Source organism: Polyodon spathula, chromosome 4, assembly GCF_017654505.1.
Source record: "Polyodon spathula isolate WHYD16114869_AA chromosome 4, ASM1765450v1, whole genome shotgun sequence".
NCBI classification, from domain to species: Eukaryota; Metazoa; Chordata; class Actinopteri; order Acipenseriformes; family Polyodontidae; genus Polyodon; species Polyodon spathula.
In genome coordinates this window covers 75,535,493-75,557,049 of record NC_054537.1, presented here as the reverse complement: position 1 = coordinate 75,557,049, position 21,557 = coordinate 75,535,493, and the positions used below count along the sequence as shown (strand labels likewise).

Sequence of the window (21,557 nt, the reverse complement as noted above, 5' to 3'; positions counted from 1 at the left end):
ATATCTCCAATTCGAAGGGCAGCCTTAGCATCTTCCACAACTTTCTTTGCCGTCCATTTCTTCCAGTTTTCAACACATGTGCTGCCTCCCTTACACATTTGTCACTTGAATCTACTAATGTCATTTCCAGTCGGACTTTAGTGCGTTAAACTCCTCAATTAGAGCAGAGACTGGTAGCTGCAGTATTCCTTTACCATAAAGTCCCACTCTGCTGAGGCAGCGTGGAACTCCCAACAATTTCCTGATGTATGAACTGATTAAAGCTTCCAGCTTCCCAACTGTTGTCAAGGAAACCTCGTACACAGCCAGTGGCCACAGCAGTCTCGGCAGTAGACCAAACTGAAAGCACCAGAGTTTCAGTTTGCCTGGTAAAGCGCTGCTGTCTGTGCTCTTCAACCCTTCCAGTGCTTGTTGTCTAACGTCTCCCACACCAACTGTGTCCTTTAGATCCCCGTCGTACCATCTCCCTAGACTTTTCACTGGCTTCTTGGACACTGTTGGTATTGCCTCACCATTAATGTAGAACCTTTCATCTACTACTTTACATTTAATTATAGAGATGCTCCTTGATTTAGTGGGCTTGAATTGCATTCATGCCCATTCAATGTTATTGGTTAATTTGACCAATAACTGATTAGTGCAGGCTACTGTTGTAGTCATTGTTGTCACGTCATCCATGTATGCTCGAATTGGTGGTAGTCGCATTCCAGAAGCCAAGCGCTCTCCTCCCACTACCCATCTTGATGCCCTAATAATTACTTCCATTGTCATAGTAAAAGCCAGTGGAGAAATGGTACATCCTGCCATTATTCCAACTTCTAGGCATTGCCATGTAGTGCTGAATTCTGAAGTTGAAAAACTAAATTGTAAATCTCCAGAGTAGGCTTTCACTAAATTTGTTATTGTCATTGGTACGCTGAAAAAATCAAATGCTGCCCAAAGAAGTTCATGTGGCACTGAACCTTGCATTAACCAAATCCAGGAATGCCACATGGAGCTCCTTCCTCTCCTTTTTTGCTGATTGAATTTGTTGTCAGATTATGCTGATGTGTTCTAAGCATTCTGGGAAACCTGGAATGCCTGCTTTTTGTACTGAAGTGTCAATGAAGCAGTTCTATAATAGGTAGGTTGACAATCTCTGAGCAATAATGCTGAAGAAAATATTGCCTTCTATATGCACAGTTGTCCGTCGCATATCCAATTGTGGAGGGAGCAGAATAAAGGCGGATATATAAAAAGTCATATAACTTTATTTTGTTTTAAATACCATTATACACAGCTGTAACAATTACTGTATTCACACAATTACTGTTTTGTGATTCAGCTTTTTTTAGGGAGCTCCACTAAATCCCTTGTTTAGAAAAATACAGGGTATTAATGCTTGTGACGGGGTAGCTGTCTGCCGTGTGGGTGCGTGCATTCACAGCTGAGAGACAAGCGGCAGGAGATCGTGACAGTGGTTGAAGTTAATACGCCCTGCAGGCAAACAAGATTTATTTACATATCCACATTATATGCAGCCCCTTATTTTATAATGTACTTGTCTGCTAAAAAACATGGTTTTGTGCAGTGCCCGCCAATTTATCTTCGGAGAGTAAAGTACAGAAAACAAGTTCAATATCAAACAAGACACTGATGAGACTCCTGGATCTGTAGATCATTTTACTAACAGGCCTACTGAAAACAACACAAAACGAGCCGCTGGTGAGCTGGACGATGACGGAAAAACCCAGCAGTAGCAGCGAAGCAAAAACTAAGAAAGGCGCTCATTTCAACAAAAATGATTTCTACTTTCAAGTGGCTCAAGTAAGGCGATGAGAAAGGAAAGGCATTTTGCAGAATTTGTCAAGATGCAAAAGGCAGGGGTTTAATGCAGTTCTCTACAGGAGCTGAATGAAGGATGGACGGAAGTTGGATCTGCCGGGGGCTGGATGTAGGATTTGGTCGATGGTTTTAAAGAGAAGCTTGGGTTTACCGTGTCCCATAGTTATGATTTCATGCAATAGAAAGGTTTCACAAGCATGAAAAATCTGACTGCCCCCGGGAAGCTTCTAGTAAAATATCAGGCACGCAAAATGTACTTGCAATGATAAGTGAAGCCAGGAAAAATGAAATGGTGTTAAAAGCATTCACATAACTGATGTATCTTGCTTAGCAAGGCCAAGCTATACATGGCCATATAGATGACAGATCCAATTTTTTTGATTTTGCTTAAGGGATGAAAATGTCTCTGAACTAAACCAGTGGCAGCAACGAAAGTAACTTCAAATGGCTATCACACAGCGCAACAAATTAAATAGTAATGATAATGTAACAGGACGTGTTGAGAAAGGTGCTTACGAACATTAAAAATTGTGATTTTTTTTATTTATTTTTTTCCTGGGAGCCGAAAGGTAGGTTAGTTTACTGGAGGTTGATCCCAAACCTGTATAGAGGGTTTCCATAGTAGTAGGTTCCTGGAGCGGGACGTTCCTTTTAATGACTAACTATTTCTTAATTGAATTGAATTAGTTCAATAAATGTAATGGTTGCTAGGAAAGGGTGAAAATACTATGCAATAGTAGTCTGATTTCCATGCTTGTGTGCCCCTCTCTCTCTGTCTGTCTCTCTCTTCTCTCTCTCTTATCTTATGAGCTCATCTGAGGAATGTGCAGCAGAGTTTGGGGGTTGTAATATGTATCTATTGTGGGTTGGGATGGGGTTTGGGTTAATGTATTGTTACAATGTTAAACTCAATCACATTTGGAAAAACAGGAGAGAGGCTGACATGCGCCAACTGTCTAGAGCTAATAGCTAAGTATTTTACTTTATTTGTTACTCTGTATCAGGGCTAATAAACTCTAGCAGTAGTAAATTTCTCTGTACAATTTTACCTGTATGTTGATAATAAAACCTGATTACTGTGATTTGAAATTGTTAGTTGTGTCTAGTCACGTGTTTACTCTCATGTCTCAATAGATGTTAAGAAAATATTAGGTCTTGTTTTCTTACAACCTCCACCAGCGAGCACTCTTTCTCTGCATTAAGTCACCTAAAAACATTCCTTCAGTCAGCAATAACTCAAGCAAGACTAAATAGCACTGCTGTCCTCCATATTCATAGTTAGAATCAGTGGACTTTGAAGCAGTTACAAATGACTTCATTAGTAGAAGCGCCATGAGAAGGAACACTTTCACCATGACACAAGCATGAATGTAAGAGATTTGGTTCTTGTACTGTTAGATGGGGTTGGGGGGTTGAGGGGTTGCACCGACCACCTCCAATCATTTGGAAAAGTTGGTGCCTATGAAACAGTGAAGGCGATTTGCCCAGCCTGACCTGGACTAATTATTTTCTTATTGTGGTCGAGATTTGTTTTTGTTTAAATATTTATTGTATTTTTGTTCTTTAAATGAATAAACAGCACCGCAAGCGTCTTTTGCCCTGCAGTCACATGTTTGTGTTTGTGTTTGTTTTTGTTCTTGCTTCTGGCCTGACGTCACCACATCCGCTACCCTGTCACATGCACAAATAAGAGCCTGTGTTAAGTATAAAATGAAAAATGATTTCAAACATTTGTAAACTCAGGAAATCGCAATGCAAGTCTAAATTAATTTTTCACCTTGTGTATAGCGAGGTTGTCATGGAGAGATCGTCTGAGGTCATGCACTTTAGTTCAGGGCCTATGCGCATGCATACTGGTTCAAAGAGGGTTCAGAGTGCTGCTTGTATAAATGGGTGGCTGAAATGATAAGAATCTTTTAATCTATTCGACACCAAGCCAGACAATATAGACATAAGGCCACTACACGCCAGACGCGATTTTTCATCAGATGACAAGATAATATCACAGCAACATGACCATACTGTAAGAGGTTTGATTTCTTCTTAAAAATAATTAATCATCTTCTGGTAAAGTTAATCAAAAATTATTTATTCAGGAAACAAAATGTAAGCAAGAACAAAGCAAATCAAAGGTGATAAATCAGTGATCCCACATATCGGATAGTGTTCTGAGCTGGCATCAGTGTAGGAGTTTCTGAGCCGAACTTAGCTTTCATGGCATCAGAGATGTTGTTTGTTTTTTTTCCTGAGCTGGCATGGCACGTAGATGTTAGTTTCTGAGCCGTCATCAGTGTAGATATAAGTTTCTGGGCTGAGCTTACCCAACCTGACCAAAGAAATTACTTTGTACAGCACAGATATACAGCTAGCTTACACAATTTCCTTGACCAAATTTCGTCTTATTTCCCTAGCATGATACAAAGCACATTCAAAGATACATTTGCATTTCTTCACTTTACCAATGTCAGCAGAAACCCAGATAACAAGAAGATACATTTAAGAACAATGCTATAAGTTCTGCTCAACTCTCACAGGCAGCAAAGCACTATACCCACGCATCACAAGGTCAAACAACAAGACTGGTGATTGCAAAGGGCTGATGTGCACCAGCTATGTACAGTTTATTTTTATTCATTAACCTTGTGTTGATTCAGATATTACATTAAACACAGGAAAATCATACAATGTTTACAGACAGTTTCAATGATTTCTCAATTCTTTCACCATTTAAATGGGAAGCATACGTATACTGCCCCACACAAGGTGTGTGTTAATCAGAAAAAAAAAAAAAAATACATGTTCCAATAGTGTGTTTCAATTGGTTTGATTGTGGTTTGTACATAGGCTTATTAAGCAGAAACAATTTATACGAAAACAAAAGTGTTATCTGTCCCGAGGTCACAGCTGCACTCTGAGTTATGAAAAGCCAGGCACTCCCTACAAGGCCAGGGCAATACACAGGAAAAAATCCTTACAGTGCATACCTGAAGCGACACAGATGCGATGAGACAGGTCTGGAAGCTGACAGATCTATAAAACTATAAAAAAATTGCTATTGACAAAACTATGATCAAGATTCATCAACATGATATGGAAATTATGAAGGTTTTCTCTGACGGTATTTTAACATATATGGCAATAAATCATACATACCAAGTTTATCCAGGCACTTCGAAATGGACCCCTATATATTCATCTCTGTATCTTTACAATTGTAGTGATCTTTGTCATAAAGCTCTGGGTATTTTTCAATGGCAAGTATTATTTTTTCCTCTGTCGTTTTGGATATTGCTTCACCCTGGTGGACACCGTGCATTGAAATTGTTCTCTGAATGATCAATTCCCTAGTTATGGTGCCACAGAATAGGATTCAATTGTATTTATTTCACACTTCTCCAGCGTTGCCCTGGTGTCTCTCTCACGTCGCCTGTGTTGTGAAAGATACTTATCAAAAGTATAGGTTCTATTAATTTTGTCCCATTTCTGCTTGTGGTATCACGTCTGGGGTGTAGCAGCCTTTAGCCTACATTGACAGACAACATTCAGAGGGCATGTACAAGAACAGATTTTCTTTCATCAAACAGAAAAAATGTAAAATGCATGAATACTGTATTTACGTATTTTCTGGCAGATTGATTTTAAACAGTGATTAAATATAGTTTGAGCAATAACATTCAAGGTCCTTTACCTCATATTGATCAACCAGGTTAAAGGGAATCTCTGATCCATTTTCAAATTAAACAATAGATCACTGATTGAAGAGCTTTACCATCTGTTAGCTGATTGACTTTGGAGTAAGTGTAAATGGGTGGCTCAAATGATAAGGATCTTTTAATCTAATCGACCCTAAGCCAGTCCATCCATGTCTGTTGTAAGTATAAACACATTATTGGAGGGGCATACTTCAAACACCGTTAGTTTACCTAGCGGCTGCCCTGCTTCAGATAGCACTTTGATGTCCTTGTAAAATCTTTTAAAATACCGATGAGTAATGATTTACACTGTTTTTGTTTTGCAGGCATCATTCTATTGAGTTCAAAGTGCATTTTTTTGGCCTTTGTTGGGCAGTTCAGAAAAAAGGTAGATAAATAAAAGTTACAAAAGAGATTGCCAGACTAGAACTATGCCTCACACCATGCAAAAGCCTACAGGAATTTTCTGCTCAAAGACCATGGTGAGTTCATGTTTGGTAAATTCAATTTAATGAAGCTAAGCTCAGTTACATGGATTGTAAACATTCTTTGTGCATATGCTTTTAAGCTGAAAAGTGCTGTTTTAGAAAATTTAATTAGATGTCTGAAAACAGTGTACTTTTATTAATTTACATAACTTGGAATAGTTAAACCAATAACAATATTACAATATGTTTCCAGTAAACTGCTAATATTACTTTTGAAAGTGGAGTAATTCTTATGTGAATCGCACAGATTAAATTCATTTCTTTGTGGTGTGACACATCTACATTACAGGTAAAGGAGACCAGTCTACCAGATTCACTGTCTAAGATCACAATCATTGTACTGTAAACTGTACATGGCAGTAACAATACGTTCTGAATATAGTTTTTGCTTACCCAATCAAATGATTTAAGAAGTTGTCAGACTTCAGCTTACATGAAACAGCAATGTTAATCATGAAGATTGCTCTTTGTACCTTGTTATTGACTAAAAAATGCCTATAAAGCTACATTTTTCTAAAAAGAAAGTTGCAAACTAATTAAATTCCTGTTGAGAGAGAAATGCTAAATCAATCTACAGGTGCTTTCTGAACCATCTTTACGGTAGGAAAAAATTTGTTTTTATAGGCCTTGCTTTATTTTCTGTAGCAATATTATAGTAATTGCAGTAAACAAAACTACAGAAATCAGAGGGTCAAAAGAGTAAAGGTTTAAGCTAAGTTGCCAAAATGTGCCCAGCACACGTGAAAATCAACTGGCTGTACAAAGTTATCCAAACATATCTGGGAATTAAGCCAGAAGAATCTATATACTACGTAGTTGTATGTATACTTAAGCAATCTATTCTGCTTTATAGTTGATCAATAAAAAGCTACTCTAAAATTATGTTTCAAGTATTAAATATTTTCTGAGGTTTGATAAATAATGTGGCTTTTGTTTTACAACCCAGAACAGATAGCTTAACTAGCATTAAGAAATTGTAAACCATTGTCCCATATGCATCTATAAATAATAATAATAATAATAATAATAATAATAATAATAATAATAATAATAATAATAATAATAATAATAGAAAATCATCCTCAGCAATGTTACTAATAAAAAATCTATAAAACCTCAGAAAAGGTATTTATAGAGGTGGTATTAAAACCAATCACTCTTTAGATCATTAACACAGACACCAGAAAATTCAAAGACAAGGTTATGTTATATTGGAAAAATAATTTGGAAATAAATTACTATTTTGAAAAATAAAATGCTTACATTTTTGTTTTGCTTATTTGAGCTTTTAAGTGGTATTCATAGCACCATGCTTCAGCTGAATTTTAAAAATAAGCAGTTTTACAGATCCGCAATACATTACAACATAGTCATAAAACCTGAACACTCTGCCCTAAAACAGATCAAGTTCTGCAAGAGGGAACCCACAGCTCAAGGGTTTTTGATTGGTTAGATTTGCTTTTGTTTTTGTTTGAAGAGGCAAACAAAACCTCTTCAAACCATCTCATAGATTTGACTTGTGGTGACAAAACATCTACTGTAATGGTTTAGATTGCTGATTATAAGTTCAGAAAACTTTCAGGGTAGACTTTGCATTTTGTATTGCTCCAAACTGAATGTGTTACAACATGATTCTGCATGTTCAGGGAATGTTTACTTCTGAGCTCAGGAATCCTATGTGAGATAATAAAAATAAAGAGAACAGTATAAGTTGAATTGGTATGTATAAAACATTATTTGAGGAAATGGGGAACACACATAAATCAGTCATCATTATCTTGAAATATTATGTCAACTGTAAGCCTGAGCATTCTCTTAGAATCAGTGGGGAAAAAAATCAGATGCAAAAAAGGGTGTTGTTTTGTGGTGAGAAAAGACACTGAACCTCTTCTGTCAATGTAAAAGTTCTGCAGACCCCTCTAGTTGTTAGGATGGACAAACTAAACATAGGGGCTGAAATGAAACACACAGAAGAATTCTAGTGCCATTATATTCTGGTTTTGATGCATCTTTTGCTCTTCGCAGGCAAAGCTTCTTATTTCTATAGTGGTGATGCAAATTTCCGCAGAGGTGTCCGGCTCAGGCTTGGATCCAATTTTTGAGTACATTGATGAGCAGCAAAATGAATTTGTGCAGGTAAGAAAAGCTTAACAACTAGTTTAGCAAGCGTTGGACATATTGTGGTAACTGGTTGTGTTATAGAGCTGGTTGAACTGTCAGGATTGGCTAAGCAAACTGATGAAATATTGGAATATAAAGTTGCAACAGGAAAATTGTATACCCTGCAGTGTGGGTCTAACCAATGGGAGGAACTGACTAGGGTACAGAGAGTAAGATAATTCATATTTTAGAAAAGGTCCTATGAGGTGCCAAATTGTAAATCTGGTGTTTCATGTGCTGGTAAATTTGCCTTCTGTCATAGTGTACAGTATGTAGAGAATTATTCCAAGAAAACCTGCATGTGTTCATAATCACAAATCACAATTCATTATTTCACTATTTCAAAGAAAGGGGAATTTGGTATATAACTTCTGTAGTGACACAAATTATCCAGATTTTATGCCTTGTTTACTTTAACTGGACCCAAATATTGTTTTGCACTATTTGCAAATGGTTCTGTGTACCCAGTAACTAATTTCTTAATATATTGCAGAGGCTGAAGGAATGGGTGGCTATACCAAGTGATTCCAGTGACCCCCAAACATGGGACGAAGTGGTTAGAATGCTAAATGTGACAGCAGACAAGATCAAAACGTTGGGAGGAAATGTTGAGTTTGCAGATGTGGGAAGTCAAAAGGTAACCACTTTCTGCAATTTAGGTCGGCTTAGGTTGGCCAGGGTGTCCTCGCCTCACCACGCACCAGCGCTCCTGTAGTATGACCCGGCGCCTGCGGGCTTGCCTGTTAGCTGTCCAGGAGCTGCGTTGTCCTCCGATGCTGTAGCTCCTGGGTGGCTGCATGGTGAATCCGCAGCGTGTAAAGAAGCGGGCGGCTGATGGCACACGCTTCGGAGGACAGCGTGTGTTCATCTTCGCCGCTCCCGAGTCAGCACAGGGGTGGTAGCGGTGAGCTGAGCCTAAATAATAATTGGCATTTCAAATTGGGAGAAAATAAAAAAAAATAATTGGCAACGATTAAATTAAAAAAAAAAAGAGTGAAAAAAAAAAGATTTCAAATTACTACTCTGAATAGCTTGGCCCAGTTCGTCTATCGCATTGTGTATAATGTGAAGTTGTGACTGCAAGTAATTCTATAAGCAACACTCATTGTAATCAGGGTTTACAGGGGTTTGTAGAGAGACTGGAAGTGCAGTTGGAAACGCCGCTCAGACACTCAGGTATTATTTATAACATTTACAAGTTCAGTGGTAGGTGGTGGCTACTTGGGTACAATCACAGTTTAATCAAAATAATAAATACAAAACAGCTGAAAATGCTTCCTGAACCTTCACCCTGACACACACTTGATTCAACTGGGTGGGATTTAAATGCCCTAAATGAATCCCTGTTATAAACGCCAAGGATCCCAGTTAGACACATGGTGGTCCTTGGTTACGATCAGGACCCCGGTTAAACACGGTGGTCACGTATTTGCTTCACTCACCCTAGCTGTACACACAGTCGTGAAGTTTCACGCTGGTAGACAAAGAACAAAGGAACTGGCATGTGGTGGCCAAGGTTAATTGATAATCTTTTACCAGCCCTGCCATATCTAGCACAAACTCAAAATTTAAACAAACTTTATTTACAAAGAAATAAAAAACACACTATTTACATGTGCAATACCTTTCCCTGATTAATTTACTGTATTTTTTATTTTTTATTTTTTTTGGACAGATGTCTAATGGGCAGTCAGTTCACCTGCCACCTGTAATATTAGCTGAACTCAAGAAGGACCCAAAGAAACCCACTCTCTGCATTTACGGGCATGTTGACGTGCAGCCTGCTAAGAAGGAAGACGGCTGGACCACTGACCCGTACACACTCACAGAAATTAGTGGTCAGCTCTCTCTTCTTACACAATTTGTCTTCTCTTTGAAATATAAATTATACTGTTTTCTTATAGAAACATATCATTTACCAACAGCGAATTTTAGGATTAAGACATAATTGAAAAAACAAACAAAAAAAAAAACTGTACAGACATAATTTAGATCTTGTATTTAACAGGTACAGTAATCAAAGAAACTACAAAATGGTATTGAAACAGTCTACCAGAAGTCATAATAACAGTACAGTATTTCATGTTAGATTTTGACATGTTACATTTTTCAATTTGTTAGTTTTTCATTAAGCATATGGAAAACTACAAAGCGATGTGTAATTAAATTGATAACTTAACGTTATTCAGCAGGTTTCATTCAACTTTATGAAGAAAAATTAATTAATTCTATAGGGTGATGCAAAACATTTGGCCGTAGCTATAGATATGTGGGTATATATTTTGTTCACTCACAAGATTGACTATTATTTTTAAATCTCAGCAGAAGGGAAATATAAACTTCTAGCTTAGTAAGTGTCAAATCACCCTACTGATGCACTCCTACAGTAACAGATGAGTGGTATTAGGAGGCTCTCTTTGGGGCTGATTTAAGGATAGGCTCAGTGCAATCAATTGCGGCTGCAAAATCCTAGCGGCCAGGCACTGCGGCTTATGTAAGCTTAATGTTGCATGTTTTAATAAATAAACAAAAGCTCTTTGCTCCAATAGACAGTCTTTATACCTGCACAAAAGCAAAATAGTATTAATTTTTACACAGGATGATCACTCAGGAGGCATTTGCTTTGTTTACACAGAGTAGATCAACAATAGTGTAATGACCTCGAGAGGTGGCGTGAATCTCAGTGCTGGACAGACGGAGAGGACGTTGATTGCACGGAGGTCTCCTCCAACCGGATCTGAGAAGCGAGAGGGGGACGGGCCAGCATATAAGAGACGGGGGTGGGTGGGGGGTGGGGGGGGGGGGGGGGGGGGGGGGGGGGGGGGGGGGGGGGGGGGGGGGGGGGGGGGGGGGGCAGGCAAACTGATAGGAATGAGGAGAAAACAACAGTGAGAGAGAATCACCCACCCACCACCGCCATTACTGCTGTCAGCTGTGAGACGGGCCCTGACTACAGTTGTGCCATTAAACCCTCCCCCCCTCCCAGGAAGTGACTGACAGAAGAAGGGAAGCCAGATGGGAGTCTGAGTGATGAGCCAGAGGAGCTTTAGCTGCGGAGCCCTCCCACCCATACTTCCGCCTACCCTGTGCTCTTTCACCCCTCTATCCTTATTCTCACTAAACATGGGCTGTTACCCCTGTTTTTTGCTACAAACACTGCCTCAGTCTGTCCATAAGGGCACAACCTGAAAACGTTACACTGTAGCATGGTCTCGGGTGCAGTTTCCCCTTCCCAGTTTTCACTACTCTGTACTACAAGAGCCCTCGACGCCATCTACTGGCTGGAGATAATAATGACCACCCAATGTACTATAATGAGATTAACTTTCACTATACTGGATATAGAAACCTTTTTAATTACCTAACAAAAATATATTGAATTAACAAAAATAAATTCTTAGGGTGTGTCCATCTCCACTATACCACATTAAGAGCAATGCCAATTACTCAACACGCACAAATATTGAGCTGCAATCATGATAATGAGGGTCGCAATGAGTGCCGCCTGTGCATCGGACTATTTAGCATTCGCACTTACAGCCCAGAGGTGAGGTGAGTTAGGAATTCAGAGAGAAGTAGGCTCTGTATGAGATTTGTGGAGCACAAAAATCAAATCAAACAAAAAAAAATATGTAAGAGGAAGGGTGGCAAAGTCCTCTTGGCACAGGGAAATGTTTTTCTGAGGAGGAGCTGAGCTCTTACGGTTGAGGTCACTCAACGTGAAATTGAGTTATTTGGAAAAGCCTCAGCCAGCCAAAGAGGCCATATGGTCCTCTATAGTGGAGTGTTACCAGGAGGACAGTCAACCAGATGATGAAAATGTGGCAGGACCAGCGGCAGCGAACAAAAGAAAAACTTGCAACACAGCACAGGCATGCAGCAGGAACAGGAGGAGGGCTGCCATCCACATCACAGCTGATACCACTGGAGAGGCAAGCAGAGAGGACAATCCATCCCAAACAAAGTGACCCTGGGTTTGAATATGCAGGGTCTTCTCCGTCCTGCCCTTCTCCTCTGAAGGTTTTCCTGCCTGTCCTCAACAAAAGCCAAGAGTTGCCATATCAGGCAGCACCACAGCAGCCATACAGAAGTTGTGTGGTTTTATAGAGCTCTTAATTACTCACTTCTACAATGGTTTCACCTTGTCAGAGAAGGAACAAAGTTTTTGGAGGGTCAGCAATTGCCCAAGTGCAAGGCAAAATCCTTAAATATCATTAGAATGTTTGCACCCACTTAGTATTCTGAAACCCCGCCCAATTCCATACTCTTTTCTTAATTTGAATACATTTCAACATCATCATCATTAATCATTTATATGGATTAATGATGGCAAAGTGCTAATTTGATAGCGGAAAAACTATTCTTTACACACGGAGCTTTTTTAGTGACCGTTAAAATCCCAATTTATGCCAGCTAAACAAGTTTTTTGGCAGTTCTGCAGCTGCAAATCACTTTACACATATCATTACATTGGACCCTTCGAGTGCGGTTTCTTAGAGAGATAAATTCATTACAATGAATAGAGTAAAGCACATGTCAACTGTAAATACCGGTGTACACTAAATTCTTATTTTCCCTCCCTGTTCTACCTGGTTAAATAAAGAATTTCATCTGTGCCATTTTTTTGTGTCATTTTCCTTTTTTTTTTTTTTTTTTTTAATTAGTCTTCACCAATTATTTTTATTATTTTCTCCTAATTTAGAATGTCCAATTATTTTTAGGCTCAGCTCACTGCTATCACCCCTACGCTGACTTGGGAGGGGTGAAGATGAACACATGCTGTCCTTTGAAGTGTGTGCTGTCAGCCACCTGCTTCTTTGAACACTGCAGGTTCAACACGCAGCCACCTCAGAGCTACAGCATTGGAGGAGGAGCAGCTTAGAGGCAAGCCTACAGGTGCCTGGCCAGACTACAGGGGTCACTGGTGCATGGTGAGCTGAGGACACCCTGGCTGACCTAAGCCCTCCCCTCCCAGAGTGGCGCTTGGCCAATTGTGCGCTACTCCTTTGGATCCCCCAGTCATGGTTGGCAGTGACATAGCATGGATTTGAACCTGTGATCTCCAGGCTATAGGGTGCATCCTGCACTCCACATGGAGTGCCTTTACTGGATGTGCCACTCAGGAGCCTGATGTTTTCCTTTTTTTGATATTATAAACGTTTTCTTGAAGTGTTTAGCCATGACTCTCTTCCAGGTAACCTGTATGGACGTGGCGCTTCAGACAACAAAGGCCCAGTTTTAGCCTGGCTCCATGCTGTGGAAGCTTATCAAGCCCTAAAGCAGGTAAATTAATATAAAAAAACCTGTTAATATATTTTTATGTGTCATGTAGTAATACAAGAATAAAACAAACCCTTGCTTTTGCATTAGGAAATTCCAGTGAACATCAAGTTTATTATTGAAGGCATGGAAGAGGCTGGATCCAATGGCCTGCATAAACTCACTGAGCAACGGAACAAGACCTTTTTCTCTGACGTTGACTATATAGTCATCTCAGACAATATCTGGATCAGCAAGAAACCAGCTATCACATATGGAACCAGGGGGAACTGTTACTTCTTTGTAGAGGTATTCACAGCAGTAACTTGCTGAAAGGATATAGAACACAGAGTAGTTTGTGTAGTGTAGAAAAACTTTTAACTTACTTTTGCAGTCTCTGCTGTACATATCACTGCTGCAATATATTTTTCAATATATAATTTACCTACCATTGGCCGTAAACAACTTATCTACAGGAAATGATTGTCAAATCATTTAATCAATGTAAGCAACTAAAAACTGTTATTAAAGTGATTGTATCTAACAAAATAATTCCATAAATTGTACCTAAAAAATGAATGTTCTACAAAATATAGTCTGTCTTTGACAGGCTGGTGAGTGGATAGAGGCCCAGAGACAGACTGCAGTTCAAAAAAATAATACTTTTATTACAAATAAGCACAAAATAAAAGGGCACAATGGCCAAAACAAAGGTATTTAAGCACCTATAGAAAGACACAGAAAAAGACTTGCAAAAATAAAGGTTTCCAGGCTGGGCGATGCCTTCATTGGATCAGAAAATACAAAAAAAAAAACACAAAACAGCAAACTAAAAAAATAGCAAGCACAATCACCAGCTCAACCCTCTCCCTAATGGGAAGCTGAGGCCTCCTTTTATGTCAGGTGGCTGGGTGCTGATTGATCGTTAATTACTCTAATCAACCCCAGCCACCTGAACACAATAAACCCAGGCAGGCGGGGGAATTTAACCCCATCCCTGCCAATTTATAAAGGGCAGAGCTCTGCTCTGCCACACTGCCATTATAACAACGTTGCCTATGAGCTTAGTGGACAAAGCAGTAGATGTTTTAAGAGAAGTCATCATTTGTGTATAACTTTCCTAAACTATGTGTCGATAGTCATAATTGTCCTGATAAGGCAAGTTTATCCAGACACATTGCAGAATACGTGAAATGTATGAACTGTGTAACTGGGCTTTTCTGATGCAGGTCGAAGGCCAAAAAAAAGATTTGCACTCTGGAGTTTTTGGTGGTTCCATTCACGAAGCAATGGCAGACTTGATAGCTTTGCTTGGTAATAATCCCTTCTTTGTTTGGTGTATTAGGTATACTTTATATAAAGTGTCTAAATCAACATTTCATCACTGCACACACTGTGGTTAAACAAAGGACCTGTCTGCATCGTGGACTCTAAAGATCCCAGATACAGTGTCACTTTCAAAGAGTGGGGTGTTACTCTTCTTGTTCCACAGGGGACCACTGTAAATAGGAATCTATTCTAAGCTGGTCCTAACTTTTTAAATAGGACTAAAGGTATTGATGCCATTTGCACTTTTGTCTTTATTTCCATTTCAGTTTCAGTGTTCAAATAACATAATCAGCTTAGCTGGTCATAGCAGTAGATATTGAGGTACAAGCTACATGCAGCCTCTAGTGGTGCTAATGGCAAATGTCAGGAAAAAGAAAATGTACAATACAAACACAGCAGCTGTAACTTGGATCTCTGATAGTTCTGCACTTCTTGTCCTTGCAGACAGCCTTGTGGATTCCAGTGGTCGCATTCTGGTCCTTGGTATCAATGAAGCTGTCGCCCCTCTCACAGAGGAAGAGAAGAAGAGGTATCAGGGGATTGAGTTTGATCTGGAAGCACATAAAAAGGATTCTGGTGTGACAAAATTCTTATTTGATACCAAGGTATTACGTATCATTACTGTAATTTCTATAGTTTGTAATTTTTTTTTTTGTAATTTTTTTTTTTGGGTTATATTTTGGTTGTTGTTGTTGCGTTAAAACTAAAATGTCTAAGGAAAAAATCAACAGTGTGTGTCTCTTACAGTTGTATAATTATGGATGATATATAATGCTGCAGTGTGCAATTCTTTTGGATGCTTAATATGGTTGTACAGTGTATACCGCTAAATATAATACTCACTGAAGTGTTATCACTCTATAATCATTATGAAAATGCATCCTTATTATGCTCTCTACCATGTAATTGACTTTGATAGTAGTATTTCTACTGCTTATGAAACCAGTTTTTCTCTGTTATAAAGTGATTTTTAAAATACATACTGTCATATTTAGGAATAACACAAGTGTTAATGCTCACTGATGTGTGCTTTCAAAATAAGAGCAACTATTAACTTGGCACATTTATGTGAGCGCTCAACACTTAAGGGTTTTTGCTGAATATGACTTAGACTCAAAAGAGAAAAAAATAAACAGTATATCTTATATAAAATAACAAAAGACAGGGAGTGCTACATAATGTAATTCCATCCTAGGTTCTAATGTGGACTGATAAAAGAGGGAGTTATTCAGCGTTACATTTAAATAAAAGACACTTTACAGAGCGTTAAAAAGGGACCAAAAACAAAGTGCACAGAAAGAGTACACAGAACTGCAAACGCAAGTCAAAAAGGAAGTTAGAAAGGCCAAGAGAGAAATAGAAATGAACATCCCTAAGGGGGCTAAAACCAATTCCAAAATGTTTTTTTCCAATATTACAACAGCAAGAGAACATTCAAAGAGGAGGTTAAATATCTAAGAGATATAAATGGCAAAATCATTGATGAAGAAAAAAAATAGCAAATATATTAAATGATTACTTTTCACAAGTTTTTACAAAGGAGGATACAGACAACATGCCCCACATGTCAACCAGTTCCTATCCAGTTTTAAATAACTTTAGCATAACCGAGGCAGAACTGTTAAAGGGACTAGGAGCTCTTAAAATAAACAAATCCCCTGGGCCGGATGAGATCCTCCCAATAGTACTCAAAGAAATGAAAGAAGTTATTTACAAACGGCTAACCAAGATCATGCAACAGTCTCTTGACACAGGGGTGGTACCGACAAACATAATACCAATCCACAAAAAGGGAAACAAAACTGAACCAGGCAACTACAGACCAATAAGCCTGACTTCTATTATATGCAAACTTATGGAAACTATAATAAGATCCAAAATGGAAAATTACCTATATGGTAAGGGTATCCTGGGAAACAGTCAGCATGGCTTTAGGAAAGGGAGATCGTGTCTAACTAATCTGCTTGATTTTTTTGAGGATGCAACATCGATAATGGATAATTGCAAAGTATATGACATGGTTTATTTAGATTTCCAGAAAGCTTTTGACAAAGTCCCGCATAAAAGATTAATTCTCAAACTGAACGCAGTAGGGATTCAAGGAAACACATGTACATGGATTAGGGAGTGGTTAACATGTAGAAAACAGAAAGTACTGATTAGAGGAGAAACCTCAGAATGGAGTGTGGTAACCAGTGGAGTACCACAGGGATCAGTACTAGGTCCTCTGCTATTCCTAATCTACATTAATGATTTAGATTCTGGTATAGTAAGCAAACTTGTTAAATTTGCAGACGACACAAAAATAGGAGGAGTGGCAAACACTATTGCAGCAGCAAAGGTATTTCAAAATGATCTAGACAAGATTCAGAACTGAGCAGACACATGGCAAATGACATTTAATAGAGAAAAGTGTAAGGTACTGCACGCAGGAAATAAAAAATGTACATTACAAATATCATATGGGAGATACTGAAATTAAAGAAGGAATCTATGAAAAAGACCTTGGAGTTTTTGTTGACTCAGAAATGTCTTCATCTAGACAATGTGGGGAAGCTATAAAAAAGGCCAACAAGATGCTCGGATACATTGTGAAAAGTGCTGAATTTAAATCAAGGGAAGTAATGTTAAAACTGTACAATGCATTAGTAAGACCTCATCTTGGATACTGTGTTCAGTTCTGGTCACCTCGCTACAAAAAGGATATTGCTACTCTAGAAAGAGTACAAAGAAGAGCGACAAGAATTATTCCAGGTTTAAAAGGCATGTCATATGCAGACAGGCTAAAATAATTGAATCTATTCAGTCTTGAAGAAAGAAGACTACGCGGCAACCTAATTCAAGAATTCAAAATTCTAAAAGGTGTTGACAATTTCGACCCAAGGAACTTTTGCGACCTGAAAAAAGAAACAAGGACCAGGGGTCAATAATGGAGATTAGACAAAGAGGCAATCAAAACAGAAAATAGGAGGCACTTTTTTACACAGAGAATCGTGAGGGTCTGGAAGCTGACACCCTGGGATCCTTCAGGAAGCTGCTTGATGAGATTTTGGAATCAATAACCTACTAACAACCAAACGAGCAAGATGGGCCGAATGGCCTCCTCTCGTTTGTAAACTTTCTTTTGTTCTTTTGTTCTTTTTATTACATTGTCTGACATTTGTTATTCTCTGTGTAATATATTGAGCTGAATTGCATTGTCTTCCTAAAATGATTTGACAGACCCAAATATGATGATATTCAAAATGCAAAAATGGGACACCTGCCATCAATTTGTTTTTTTTTAGTTAAGTATATGGAAAACTGCAAAGTGGTATGTAATTCAATATGTTAATGTTATTCAGCAGGTTTCATTTGATTTCATGAAGCAAAATTAGTTAAATTCTATTTGACCATAGCTGTATTTTTTAAAAAAACATGGTAGAGTTCATTCTCATTATCCCACTGTAGATGCCTACTAAGATTACATTTTGAAATTTGCTAAATTTGATCTCGGATGTCAACTTCATATTTGCAATGTAATGTAACTCCTCGGTGCATTGGAAAATCTAACTTTGACCTGTAACCCAAGATTGTATACATATTTTGCTCATGTGACCCGACACTACACATATGTGATAGTTAAACTGTACTATACACAAGCTAAGATATTGAGGTTTGGTGTAACCAGAACTTGTACATGTTTTAGGAAGAAATACTTCAGCACCGTTGGCGCTATCCATCCTTGTCGATCCATGGAATTGAGGGAGCTTTTTCTGAAACTGGAACCAAAACTGTTATCCCTAGAAAAGTGATTGGAAAATTTTCAATTCGTCAGGTTCCTAACATGGATCCTTCAGAGGTGGAAAAACAGGTCAGTATAAAATGGAGTTGACTAAGTACATATTTGTGTCTACTTACATTATTCAAAATCCATGTTAAACGGGAATGAATGGGACAAACATAGCAGGTGTATTAGCAGAGGTAAAGAGTTCAAAGATAAACTGCCCTCTGATGATTATTAATGACCATTGACTTAAAACTGGTAAAACATTGTTTTAAGTGGTGAAAGGGTTATTATTTAAATAATTTTTTTTTTTTTTTTTAATCTCAATATTATGTTAAAATAGGTGGGCTATCAGGTTCTCAATGTTCATTGCTATTGACTTTACAAGGTGTTAATGTTTTTGTTGCAGGTCACAAAATACCTTCAGAAAGTGTTCGCCGAGCGAAATAGTCCCAACCAGCTGAAAGTGACTATGCCTATTGGGGCAAAACCATGGGCAGGCAATGTGAGTGATCCTCAGTTTGTAGCTGGACGCAGAGCAGTAAAAACAGGTTAGTTTCATGTAATATTTCACAGCGCTTATAACTACTGCACTAATTCTTCTCATCGTAAAGGAATATATCCTAACTACATTTTCAGATGATTTCATATGTTTATTATCCTATTCTATGTGTTTTTGATTGACTTAGTTGACGAGGGAGTAGAAATAACAGCTGCACCCTCCCACACACACAAGGCTAGTTACAGCTTCAGTGTCTGGTTACAGCAAACTCCTCAATACTCAGAGATCCAAACACAACAGCCCTAACACAATTGAAAGTCTCTCTCTTTATATTCAAGGCAAGTCTGAAAGTGGTCAATAAGGCAATTTGATATCCACAGCCATCTTGGAAATATACACAGGGAAACTGTCCTATTAATATTTACACATTCAATTATCATGAAATACTTTTTACATTTTAGAGGGGAGTGTAGCCTTTCCCCAGGTCTTGACGAGCTGATGCATAAAAAAAAAAAAAAAAAAAAAAAAAAATGAGCAGAACATACAGCAGACCTGGCATTGCCACTGCATGCCTGATCTGAGGTAAAATGAGAGGGTGGACCACTCAATTCATTCCATCCCACCCTTATTCTATTTTACACATTTAGACTGTTGGGTTGTTATCATGTGTCATTGTTGTAATTACGGAAAAAGCATTTGTTTTCAGTTTTGTGTTCTGTTTTTAGTATTTGGCGTGGACCCTGACCTGATTTGTGAAGGATCCAGCATTCCCATTGCTAGAAACTTTCAGGACGTGACAGGCAAGAGCATCATGATGTTGCCAATAGGGGGCGCGGATGATGGCGAACATTCACAGAATGAGAAAATGAGCAGGTAACAAAGCCTTGGTGCAAGAGATCACCTGGAATTATTTATTTTCTTTTTGTATGTATTGATCATTTTACCCTGCATGTCATATTTATGCCACAGGTTGACTGTGGTATAGTTTTAGATGCTGGTTGGCTAAGAAGAAATTAGTCAAAAGTCCTAAAGTTATTTTTTCAAAAACAAGAAACAGATCTCCAAGTAACAAAATTATAATCATTGAATGAATTTTATCATAGGAAAGAATTGTACCATTAAATACCAATAATGAATGGACAGGAACATCTTAGTAAAAGTATAAGCAGGACACGAAATGTGTGTGGTTGTATTGTACATTTCACATTATTCTTTAAATTAATTCAGGTATGTGCTTTATAGGAAAGCCTTCACAAAATGTTTGTCTTTGGCTAAAACAGTATATATGTTTTGAGTTTTTTTTTTTTTTTTTTTAGGTCCAACTACATACAAGGAACAAAGCTGTTTGCAGCTTTTTTTTATGAACTTTCTCAACTTCCACAGAAATAACTGAGTCTCACTCAGAATGGAATAGAATAGACTAGCATAGATTAACTAAACAATATGGTGTAGAACCTAGATGAATATAAGTAGGTAGTCAAAATTGACAAGGGCCATGGTTCACAGTGTCCATGTATGGTATGCAGTACACCCAATGTGAAACAATTCAATCTGTGAACAGAAGACACGTGCTCCATAGCATGATGACTATGGAGGCACAATTTCACATTAAGGTTCCCCAGAGGTCCAAGAAAAATATCTTGAGTTAGACTACTAGGCTTAACCTTCATGAAAAATCACAAAACGACAACAACAACAACAACAAAACTTGACACAAATTGACTGGATTTTCCCATACTGTTGAAGACGGCAGCACGGTTGCCTCTTTATTTTGTGTGCATCAGCCATTAGTTCACAAAAGGTGTATTGTATACCGTACTCAATGACTTCTTTTATGGCATATTCTAGAATGGGAAAACCTCTGTAGAAATCTACCGAGGCTCTTTGCCCTGATTATCCCCCTGACAAACTATACCTCCCTTGAATTTGAATCATGGTTCTATAAAATACAGTCTATATGGTATTATGTCATTAACCTGTGTTGTTCTGCATTTCACATCTCAGTTAACAATACAGACCAAATATGGCACTGACATGATGTAACAAATGTAATAAATTTATAAATCATTACTTTGTGTTGAGAGTTTTATCTGGATATATACAAGGTGGGTTTCACAGTGGGTTTAAGTAAAAGTAAATCAAATTCAGTTAAAACAAACTTCTTCCAATATTATATGAGATGACTAGTATAGACCTTCCAAACAGTGACCAAAGTTAAACATGTCCTGAAATGTAAAACTACTTTTAAAAGCCATTTGAGAACAGCAGTAACATGAGTAGAAATGTGATTTTGAGTTTAAACAGATCAAAGTTAACACCAGCAAGCCCACCTGGTTTCATTGGTTGCAGAGTAAACTCAGGGTCGGATATCCAGCAAGGACCGGAATGGGAAGTAAACACATATTTATGAAGAAAAATGTCTCATACAAATATTTCCATTACAATTACAAACAAAGATAATTAATTTATTTAGATTTTGACCAAGTATCAGCATACAGAACAATAAATACAGTATATCTAGGATATATTTAAGGTAC

The 21,557-nt window shown here is 38.1% G+C and overlaps 1 protein-coding gene across 2 annotated transcripts; it reads left to right on the top strand.

The window, feature by feature from the left end:
- Window positions 1-5,801: 5,801 nt before the first annotated feature.
- On the top strand, window positions 5,802-21,089 carry LOC121314853 (beta-Ala-His dipeptidase-like). 2 transcript variants are annotated; one of them, XM_041248569.1, is made up of 12 exons: window positions 5,802-5,998; window positions 8,030-8,140; window positions 8,658-8,801; window positions 9,840-10,002; window positions 13,359-13,447; window positions 13,535-13,732; window positions 14,653-14,737; window positions 15,197-15,357; window positions 18,441-18,605; window positions 18,928-19,069; window positions 19,746-19,893; window positions 20,337-21,087. In XM_041248569.1, exons 1-12 carry the CDS (start codon window positions 5,948-5,950, stop codon window positions 20,407-20,409), a joined length of 1,530 nt encoding a protein of 509 aa, XP_041104503.1. In that variant the 5' UTR covers window positions 5,802-5,947; the 3' UTR covers window positions 20,410-21,087. The 2 variants fall into 2 exon arrangements, with proteins under 2 accessions (XP_041104503.1, XP_041104504.1); XM_041248570.1 differs by lacking the exons at window positions 5,802-5,998; window positions 8,030-8,140; window positions 8,658-8,801; window positions 9,840-10,002 and adding an exon at window positions 12,897-13,095 and having other exon boundaries at window positions 20,337-21,089.
- Window positions 21,090-21,557: the final 468 nt, after the last annotated feature.